The 11,566-nt window shown below is 40.5% G+C and overlaps 1 protein-coding gene across 10 annotated transcripts in view; it reads right to left on the bottom strand.

Moving 5' to 3' along the window:
• The window catches only part of cdin1 (CDAN1 interacting nuclease 1), a 57,857-nt gene that overhangs the window by 34,915 nt on the left and 11,376 nt on the right, over positions 1-11,566 (bottom strand). For 7 of the 10 annotated variants that reach the window (XM_046063355.1, XM_046063364.1, XM_046063358.1 and 4 more), the window contains exons 5-7: positions 10,889-10,949; positions 7,735-7,807; positions 906-985 (exon numbers count right to left, since the gene is read on the bottom strand). In XM_046063355.1, the coding sequence (XP_045919311.1) occupies positions 906-985; positions 7,735-7,807; positions 10,889-10,949 (214 nt within the window). Of the gene's footprint in view, positions 1-479; positions 530-905; positions 986-7,734; positions 7,808-10,888; positions 10,950-11,566 lie in introns of all 10 variants that reach the window. The other 3 variants (XM_046063354.1, XM_046063356.1, XM_046063357.1) reach the window with 1 other exon arrangement.

Genomic DNA, 11,566 nt, shown 5'->3' with positions numbered 1-11,566 from the left:
TGCAACCGAAATTAATAGTTCAAGTTGGACTGATCTGCCCAGAACTCTCCGTGGTGCTGAACAGCATAAGAATGATCAGAACAATTCAAAAGGATTTAAAAATTCTGCGTGTAAAATTAAATGATATTTTTTGTAATTAACATAAAATAACAAATCAACTGGTTTAAATAAAATACCAAACAAAAGAACACATCAACCACCATGAGGTTTATGAATCATAATTTTTTTTGTTTTATCATAGAACATTGGGTCTGATCCACTGTGTGCACATGGGGATGCATTTAGATCTGCCTATCCTCTCCTCCTCCTCTTTCCTCCATCGCCTTCCAGCCCCTGTATCAGTGATAGTGGGATGGCAGGCAGGATGAAACACTTCCTCTGTGAAGCAGAACTTTTATGTCAGGTGAAGCCAGACACATCTCATCCCCTTCAATAGCTCCTCGTCAATTTCAGGCTTAAAATTTTATGGGATAGGATACTGTTTGATGCAGTCTACCAGCGGTCCATAACAGCAGTCATTTATTGTGCACTGAAAAGAGGGGGAAGAAATATTATGGCGCGCAAAAAGGGTGAGCGGGTGGGAAGGGAGGTGAGGGAAGGAAGCCCATCCAGTGTCGGAGAAAGGAGAAAACACAGGAGATGCTGGCAGATTGGCAGGCATGACCCCCGGCTCTCACGTGACCTCATCAGCAAACATGAGCGGCTGATGCCGTCAGTCAGCCAGGTGGTACAATAACACTTAAAAACTCACTGTACTTAAGCAGTGGAATTGTTACATAGGCAATAATAGGGCAACAAACTTTATAAAATTGAATTGAAGTAATTCAAAATACACCATTCCTTGACCCAAAACAAAATGATTTCCTGTAATATTTCAGTTTAAATTAAAAAGTTGAGCCACTTACTTGGTAGACGTTATTGGCCAAAATTTGGTCTGGAATTAACGACGGCTCCTTGAGCATGCTGTTGAGGACTGTTTTAGAGTCTGAGAACAAGACAGACAGGCCAGAGAGTGGAAGAAACAAACACAAAAATCACATAATGATTAACATGCAAATTACATAAAATAATTTAGCTTGTCCACAATGGCAAAAAAAAATCTAACTGCTGCATTGAATTGAGAGCAAACTGTGAAAATATACAGAAAAAAGACAGGCTTTACATACTGTAATTCAACATGTCACTGTTAGTGCAGTATTTCCACACTAGTCCATTAGATGGCTGCTTTGTGTCTATACAGATTTTCTATAGATAAATGTTTCAGTCCAGAGCACAGGAGCCCCGTGTAGTTTATCTATGTTATGAACGCTGACTATTCTGCATCTCTCATCCCCATTCTTGCTCTACTAACATTATAAATCAGAAAGGAAAGCCTGCTGGATTGATTCGCTGGTACTGCAACAGCAAAAAATTCCTTAAATCATTTCTTAAAAAGATTTGGATTAAATGGATTGTATCATTGTGTGACGAAATGGTTGAGGCACGCCATTTTAGTGATACATGGTCCTGACAGACTTGCGGCATTACAGACAATACAAGGAATGTTTCTATTCACATTTCAGGCATGGATGGTGCCTGTACCAACACTGCACAGAGATTCCCAAGCTCATCTAGAAAATTATATAACTGTTAAAAACAAGACAGCTTATTTGAAGATTTCTTAAAAAAAATAAAAAATAAAAAAAAGGATAAAAAAAGGGACTTAAAAACACCCAAATGAAAAAGAATCAATTGAAAAACACTTGGGTGAACATTTACAAATGCTGACTGGATCATTAAGTGTCTGTTAAATGTATTTCATTAATAGAAAGAGATTTAGAAGAACATTTAAAAACCCTTAAGACCCTTCTTTTCTGTCCTGTCTTCCCCCTTTGCATTTCTTCATAGGCATTACTCCTTGAGAAAACTATCACAGAGAGGACAAACAGTGCTGTGATCCCTCATCTACCTTACGATGAAATAAAGAGGGAGGAGGATGGAGACAAACAAAGCCCATTCAGAGCTCCCTCCTCTTTTTCTGTTTCTTCTTCTTTGTCTCCATCTTTCTCTGCCACCTCTTTTTTTTTTGCTACCTTCTCTCTGTTTCAGTCTCTCCCAGCCACGGTACTCCCCCAGCCCACCCCATAACCTCACACTCCCTCTTAGAGCTGCAAGGCACAGAGCTGTGCTTTATTTCTTTGCTCATTTTTCTCTGAGATTGGTACCTTCACACGCAGATCCATACCATGCTCCTGTGCAGTGCGGGCGGCGGTGAAGAAAGAGGGTTATATTTTCCCCCTGAGTTAGGACACCTCATGACAAATGATAATGGATAATCAATAAAGCGGGAAATATGAGGCAGCAAACTTTATGAAGCCAGGAGACATATTACTCCCCAACAACACTGGTTTCCCTTAACAAAGTCACTACTCGACTGTGCCTAATAATCTGAAGGAAAATCAAAGGACCCGCAACCACATCAGCAATATTGGCAACTTATTCCACTTTAATGGCATTTTGATTGATTTTTTCCCTCTTCCTAATGGTCGTTTTATAGATTTGACGCTGCTTCTGCAAAACAGTAGAGTGTAATAAACCTCCCCGAAGGCAAACGGTAGCCATTAAAGCTCTTGTCTTACTAGCGCTCATAATTGGAGGTTGACCACCACCACATTTTGGTCTCTCAAATAACACACACTTCCAGGACTGGGCTTCTCTCTCTCTTTCTTTCTCTCTGTACCCTTGTCTCTCTAGCCCTTTGATATTTTTGGTAGATGGTCATAATAAGTGATAGAATCCCTTTTGAGCGATGGGGTTAAAAATAGCCATAAAGAGGTGACCTTGGCGCTGACATTGTGGAATTTCAGCCAAGCATTGACCTGATGGAAATGGAAGGCCAAGCCGCTAATAAATCAGGATGCTTTTAAAATGAGTTTACCCTAATGCTCATTCATCACGGGCTGTAATGCCATTTGCAGGCCCAGGATTCGCTGCTGTGCACAAACACAGCAGTAAATAACAACAGGGCCCATGCATCCCTCGCATCGTTGCAGCCTCCAACATCAGCATACATTTATTAAAGACGCCCCCGCCTTGCACGGCAGCACTCCTCTATGACACCCTGAGCTCCTCTCTGCCACACACAAACGCACACGCCGTGCTCTTTAAACACACACACACTCAAGGCATACACAGACGCACACATAAAACACATGCAGGAAAATAAAAAGAATAATCTGAAGAACACCAGACACAGAGAACAAAGCCCTGCAGCACGACTTTGCACCTTGTAAACATTCACCAAATTTACTGTAATTGTCCCATGTTGGTATAAATTCTGACTAAGGCACCATATCACACCGTCAACATCTGAACAGAAAGAACAGAGAAGAGGAGAATAATAGATGTGAAACGCTACGCCTCCATTGGGATTTGCTAAAGAAAACAACCAGTGTAAACAAATCACAAGCCTGTTTTCATAAGCAACTCCAAAACAAGATAAACTATATAAGGCAAGGTAACAGCAGCATAACCTTGACTTGATTTCTCATTGCTCACTTGTGTCATTTGTAACTACTCTTCCTTTCTCCACTAGGGTGAAAAAGTCATTATCTCAAACAAAAAAATGTTGAGAAACCTCATTAGATAGCAACATTTGTTGCGGGAGGACCATAATAAACAATAACGGATGACGATTGTTATTGCCCCTGACACTGATGAGCTCCTCTGCAAGTTTGTTTATTAATTAAAAAACCCACTTTTTTCCACGGATGGGGGGACGCTTACCCATTTCCTCTATATGCCCCCCCCCCACACACACACACACACACACACACACACTCCCCATGCACAAGCCATTGAGCTGTGGAGGGGCACTCGTTCATCAAACTTCATGGAGCAAGGGAGAGACAGGTCCTGATAATGTGCGCCGCTAAAGCTGATTTTCCATGATGAATCTCGGAGCATATAAATTGGCTAATATCTGAAAACATTTACAGATACTAGAGGAATTGACTACTTGTGGGACATGATGGATGAGGCTCTACGACGCTGGCCGACAGCTCTGCAAATCTCTGCGGCTGCCTAAAGCCCTCATTTGATTTTCCAATTTACTCCTTTTAAATTTATCCTCCTGTATTGAAAAAAACAGAAGATGGGAAAGAGAGAGAGAAACAGAGAGAGAGAGGGAGATGAGAGTAAGGTGGAAAAAATGTGTTTTTTTCAAGCTATCCGTAGTGGTGTGTAGGTGCTAGTTGATGATACGAGGTGGTATCTCCTGTGCAGGAGGAGCCCAGTCCCTGAAGAGGTTACTGGGGCAGAACTGATCTGCTTCCACCTGATTCTCCCTGATAGCGGTGAGATGAGACTACATTTCCGTGTGTGTATGTGCGCACATCTATGTGTGTGTGCAGCATTAGTAATAGTAGATCTGGGGAGGCTCTGCTATAGAGAGAGGCTTCCTAGGTCAGGCCATTAGACTGTGGCAGAGGCTGACTGGAGCTCCTCTGCTGAAAAGGAGTAATTAGTATACTTGTCAAGTGAAGTGCCACGCTGCTGCTTACCTCCCTTGCACCTACCCCTTGCATGCATACACACACACGCACAGAAACACTCATCCTGCCATTGCCTTTTTACTCCCTCCAGTCTTGCTAATGAAGTGCCCTTGCTGTCATTATTTGAAAAAAAATAAAAATAAAAAAAGGCTGCATATACACACCAGCTTTACCACAGTGGAGAGGTGAGAGAGAGAAGAGAGGAGCACTTGAAGACAAGAGAGGAGGAACCATAACAATCATAGTGGAAGTTGAGATTTTACTGGATAGAAATAATACAATATTCAGTTATCAACATGTCTGATCTGCAAAACACTGAAGCTATTATGAATTCTGTCAAGGAACCAAAGGATCATAGTAGACGCTAACATTCTCACAGTGTTAACATCAAACACAGGACATTTATAACCTTGCGTACAAGGCTTCTGTAAAGGAATGTGACAATAAATCTTAAAGGCGGTCGAATCACATAGTTACAAAACATGGAGCAGCAATCTAATCTGGAGCTGGGCCTTGGGAAAATGGAAAAGGTCAAATAGCTAGCAAAATTGCCTCCTCAAAAAAAGTATGTCTAAATCTAGAGGCACATCAACTCCTGTCAAAGGAAGAATAGAGAAAAAGATGAAGAGATAGCAGGAAGGGGAAAAGAAGGAGCAGGAGCTCCCCCAATGTGCTTGATAGCAACTTCTAAGAGGTAGTATTTACCATTATAGAGCTGGAATGACAATACGGCTGTTCACAAAGCAATTGTATCATTTATAGATAGATTTCTTCCAACCTTAATAAAAAATTTTTACTGCCCTAGCTGTGTTTCTTTTATCAAATTCAGTGTCTCCTATTAACCTTGAAGGGAATTCTGGCATATACAGTGAAGCTGTGATAACTGGTTCAGAATCCCAATATGTTTCCTAAAAAATCTTATTAAGTGCACTTTTTTGTAATATTAAAATAGTGGATAAAAACAGTGTAAAAGTATACATGTGACCTTTCCTCCCCTACTGCCTGGTCTGCTTTTGTGAGACAAGGAGCATTATGGATGTTGATATCATATTCAGTACGTGATAAAACTACTTTGAATGTATTGATTTATTTACAAGCGCCACCAGATAGTCTTTCATTCTGCTTGACTGATGCTCTCTCCAATACTTTTACTGCAAGGAGAGGCGGGAGGCCGCTTGTTGGTGGTGTCGTCACATTGAGGTGAGGCGGTGGTGTGTGTTGCTAGTGGGAAGGGGGGATGGAGGGAGGGAAGAAGGGAGGGGGCAACAACAAGCGAGCAAAACAAAACAAGGAAGGGACAGAAAACAATTTAAAAGTCTGTATTGATCCAGCACTAGTGATTGTACATATATTCCACAGTCCCAAAGGCCCCATTCCTGTGTCTCTTAAATGCAAAGGGAAAGAGAAGGGAAATAAAAAAAACGATGGTGCTAGGCAAAGGCAAGCCACTCACCCAGTTGGGGGTAATGTCCCTTATATAGAAGTCTATTGATCTTTGCAGTGTGCCTGCCCGCCCTCTCTCTGGAATCCCACAAAACCACACAAATACACACACATGCACACTGAAGCACAGCACGGTGCTCGAGGGGGGCATGACGGATATGCCTGACAATAGCACTGGACCAACCTGTTAGCTAATTGCCAGCAAAGACAATTATCCTTGCATTGTTTCATAATGGCAGCACATTACTGGAGTCTAACACGCAGGGAGATTGGACGATTTGACCGTGCAGCCCAATGTGGGCAGCAAAACAAAAAAAAAACAAAGGCCAAGCAGGTCATGAGGACATTGCAGAGGAGCTCTGTCAAAAAAAGTAAGTGACTTTACAGCTGGCAACAGAGGAAAGGTACAGTATAATGACATCATCATTTGAAAATGTGTCATACTTGTATAGCAGGTAACAGTCAAACTATTTTACCAGGTACAATAGTAGATATTGATCTGATTTAAATCATAATGTTTGTATTGGCTTAGACATGCTGATTTGGATTTAGTAGAGTCCTTTAAAAGCCATCTAGCTTCTGTCAAATCACTTTCTACAAGGAGAACCACGACAATGGCATTACTTGCTAGCCTGCAAACACTGAGATACTGCATGGTTACATCACTGTTTTGAAATTAAACAACAATCATCCAGGAAGTTTCATCTGCTACAAACCTATTCTGAGCAATAATAAAGCATGTTTTCACTGTATGGAGATGAAGGGATGCAATGCGCTATTATGTGAGACGGAGCGCTTCTCTTGGATGAATGCCCTGTTCTACAAGCTGCTCAGACTAGTATTTTGACAGGCAGTGGATAACGGTGGGTCCAAAGCAATCACTTCTTTGACTTTGACAAATGGCTGTGCTGTGGCGAAGTTGAAAATAACACACATCCACTTTAATCTCTTTCTTGATTAAATTGGAAGCACGTCTTTTTGACATCATGCGATTCACTCTCAAAGCACTGACTACTGCACAGACACACAATCCTCAGGATAGGCCCATCGAAATGATACGGAATGATATTGGGAGTTCCCAAAGGAGGAAAAAAAAAGTCACATGTAAAAAGGTGAAACTGTAAATTAGGCCAGTATTTGTGCCAAAGAAATATTACATTAGATGACGCAAGAAAGTTCTAGAGAGGAAGATAAAAAAAAGAAACTAACCAGAAAGTGCATGGACAATAATTCACCCAATTTCTGGACAATCTCTTTGACATGTTCAACAAAAATATTTGCATCTGGAAATTTTGTTCTCCTGCAGTGTGTCCATCAGTGCTAACTAGGAAGGTTTGCTTTTTCTGCTACACTTTTCCTCAACTCAGTTTCCTCAGAGGACGCCAGTAGGGATGGAGAAAGGGAAGGGAAGAAGAGAAGGTAGGGGGTAGATGGATGCATTGGGGGATGAAGGAGGGTGAGGAAAAGAAATCAGGGGTGGTATAAATAACACTGATGAGGTAAGCTTGCATTGATCCACACTGCAGTTGAGAGGTGGGTGGTCCTCCCAGTGCTTAATTGCCAGTCATGTGCCCTGGGATGCAGCTACTACTAAATGTGTTCTGTCTCTCATTAGGCTTGGACAAGCTGAAAATACAGCAGCTACAACTGGAATTGGGACTCAAACAGAAAGGGATTCAAAAGACAAAGTGCTACAATTAAGACTGATGGGGGGGAATGATAGAATGGACAGGGTGGAAAATGGAAAAGTGTTACTCACACACTCCACCCTCGAGGCCCTGAAGGAATCTGTCCAGGATGATACGAGCCATCAGTGCAGGAGACAGATCCACCTTTACATAGATTGAACAAAAAAAAATAAGAAAAGAAGAGAATTTACCTTAATAAAAACCTTGCTTTTGCGTCAATGGGATTTAATGCTACTTCAAAACACAGGTATAGTGGAACTGTTATTCCTCTCTGGAGAATTACTCCATTTACAAAACTTCAGACTAAATCCTGCAGTTGGAAGTGCGAACATATTTCAAAGACCTTAAGAATGATGGCACTGAAATTACACGGCCAGTCTACCTTTGGCTGATGTCACATAGATAATAATGATTGTAATGGCTCTAAATTATATTATTGCGTTTCCAAACCTTGACCTAACTTTCGACAATCCGTGTGCAAATTGGTCTATGAAAGCCTTGCTTTGCAATAACCTTTCCCACAGGAACAAGGGATCGCCTATTACGCAGCCAAGCTACCCAGCAGAACTGCCTTCGCCTCTGTCAAACGGACAACCGTAGCCTCTCATCTTGTATGAAAAAGCGGCACACACTATGCCCAGGCTACAGACAATGGAGAGCTTTAATCATAGGATGATCACCAAGGCAAAAGTGTAGGAATCAACAGGACACACCGGAGGGACTGTGGGAATGCAGTCCGTAAAAGAAAAGATAGAACCTATGGCTGCAGCACTCTTTGAACAAAAAGACACCTTGAGAGCAATGCAATGTTTTTGGTTTGAGTGCAGAAAAATCCCTGACAGGTAAGGGAGCACTAATGACTTATACTGCAGGTGTCTATCTGACCATATTCTTAGTAGCTCAATGCCTTTCCACACATAAATAATAATAACTATGAACGTGTTAGAATTAAAAAGCAGTTACGAATGTTCAGAGGCATGTATAAGCTTTAAAAAGTAAACGTGGCGTATAGAGCGAAGTTTTTGTATTTGACCTTTGTTTAAACAATATATACATTCCCCCGCAAATAAGACGACACATTAAGTCACTCCCTACTAAATTTCACAGGAGGGAATTAAAATATTGCTTGAAGACTGCCATTCCTAGCCAGCTCGTTACGAAGTACAAAGTTCTTGCAGCTAAAGATAATTTTTTTTCTCTTTAACATAATAGGGGACTAAAAGTGAATTTGCCCTCAGCCTATAGTGAGAATGGTGTGTTTCATCTTTTCTCTGATACTTCTTGGTAACGCTCGGAGCAGAGGGGCTTCTCTCTAAATAATGTCTTTTTACAAGCAGTGGTATTTGTTAACATCTCCATAATATTGCACAAAGAAGGCAGCTTGTAAAAAAGGCCTAATATGTCTATAATAATTAAGGGAGCACAGAGTTTATATGTTCATTAAGGCCTTTGATAACATTTCAGACTTAGCATTTGCAGCCTGCAGCTAGTATAGCGCTCTTCCCTCTCCCTAACCCTTCTCATTTTCTCTCCCTTTCTTCTCTCCTCTGAATCCTTCCCTCTTTGTGCTTATTGGCCTGCTCTCCATTCACACCTTTGGATAACGAGAGAGCATCAGATTCCTGGTAACCTGCATCTGGGCTGACACATGAAAAATGGCAACATTACCAACGCTAGCCCAGCCTGAATAAGGACCACCTGATTAGTTCAGGTACTTGCGTCTCCCTAATTTTCATATTAATCATGCGTCCATCTACATTCTCAAGTCAGAATGCATCACTTCATGAGTTTAACATGTGACCAAGATTCACAGAACCTCGAATTCCTGCAAAAAACAATTATTGTTTAGTTAAACTTGGGTTTTATTAGCCCCCAAAGCTAATAGGTGTCATGTACAGCATAACAGCAGCTGTTTTAAACCCTGTATGTTTAAGTAACCTTTACATAAAGCTCCACATAAAGCATGCAAAAAACAGCAAATGTCGAGTTTAGAACCCTCATTCATGAAAGAGGGCAAAAAAAATAAATCCATGAAGAGTTTTCATCATTGTTAATCATTTCCCTCTGTTGGAGATATATTGTCTCATAAAGGGATGAAACTACATCAATTAGCGGTCTGGGAGACCATGAGTGCTTAGTTTAAATGTTAAGTAGCATATTAAAATGACAGTTAAATGGTTCATAGACAGTTATCTCAGAGCTGAATTTAATCCTTTGGAGAAAAAAAATCATGTGTCAATTAAATGGAGAATGAATAATGGCAGTTGGCTTTGAGGTGCCACTGATGCATGTGAACTACTCTGATTTTAGATTAAGAAACCCTCAAATCTCGTTGCCTGGTGTAAGCACCAATAAAAATTCAAACGTGCATTTAAATATTTTAAAAGGTTATGCAGCCTATTCTAACAATCCAAGTAAGAGGGACCTGGAAAAATAACAATGCATTCAAATGACAAAAAAATAAATAAGTGAAAAACATTTTAGTATCTGGCTTCACAAAACATGCAGATATGCAGTATAAAATAGCATAATAATAAAATGTATTCCATAATGTATTGGAAATGTTGTTTGATATTTTACCTTAATGGAATTACAGACCAGGTGCAAAATCCAAGAAACACTAGTGGCCACTGAGTAGATACATTTTCATTTATGTGAAAGGCAGAAACCTGGTCATGTGAATTATTTAAGTGCTTAAAGCACAAGACTATTTTATAACAAACAAACAAACACCACCTGCTGTTTGAGTTTTGATAACTTGGATTTAAGTTCACATCCATGTATAATTATATGTGTAAATACAACCTATACCTAAATAATACCTACAGCTACCAGAGTTCAAATCATACACTGACCTCTTAAAGTAAACAAATGATGAAGTGATGAAGAGAAGAATTAACCAATGACCCTGCCCTCACCTGTCCACATTTAGCAGCAACTCTGCCTGAAGTGCAATTTGGAAAATTGCATACTAAAACTCAAAAAGTATTTTCACATCTGCTTAATGGAGATGAGAGCTAATTACATTAAATAATTGATAATGAAGCGGATCATTTTACCAATTTTGATAATGACTAACAGACAAGGGAGAAAATAAAAAACTGCAGCCAACTTCTACCTATCCATTTATAGAAAAAAGAAAGCAGAGATTTTTTTTCAAACAAAAGAGAAAAAAGGAGAGAGAGACAGAGAGAGAGAGAGAGAAACTAAAGGTTGTGCTATTACCTCAATGGCCAGCTCCAGCAGGACGGGAGCAGTGGGATGTGCCTTGGCTTCACTCAGATACCTTCAATATAAAAAACAACAACAACAGAAGTAAAAAAAAATGGCCCACTAAGGCAGACAGAAGGGTAGAGGGGACTAGACCAGGCTAGCCAAGACATGCTAATGTCCCTGATGACTTTGCCCTAGGTGGCATATGGCAGGCTTGGTGCGGTTAAAACAGCACTGCTTGAAGGGCTTCAAATTTCCTCAAAGCCAGACAAGCATATGATAGTTAGTTAACCCCTGCTGCCCAAAAAGCCTTTTTTCCCTCGCCAGTTAAAACTGCTGCTCTCCCCAGATCTTACCCAGATCATCTCTGAGGTTTGTTGTTGTAAGTGGATTAGAAGTGCATTATCCAGCCTTGTTTTCCCCAGAACAATGGCCTAATAAGCTAGATAAAGGCTAATTGCAATATGCAAAGAGGCTTTTTACCCTACAGCCTGTTTTTCTTCTTTCTTTTTTTTTTTTTAATTTGTCCTTATTCATTGAATTACAGATAATCATCCCATCATAAGCCTGTGTAAAGCAAATGTCCAATGGCTGGTTATTTATTTATTTTTCTGCTTTCAATTTGACATGGAGAACAGAGCTTTAGCTTAGCAGGTGCAAGTGGAGGTCTGGAATGAATCCTGAGGGTGG

The sequence above is a fragment of the Micropterus dolomieu genome, linkage group LG11, assembly GCF_021292245.1.
Source record: "Micropterus dolomieu isolate WLL.071019.BEF.003 ecotype Adirondacks linkage group LG11, ASM2129224v1, whole genome shotgun sequence".
In the NCBI taxonomy this organism is placed as follows: domain Eukaryota; kingdom Metazoa; phylum Chordata; class Actinopteri; order Centrarchiformes; family Centrarchidae; genus Micropterus; species Micropterus dolomieu.
Note: the sequence above shows the minus strand (reverse complement) of the source record. Positions and strands in the feature narration are given on the sequence as shown.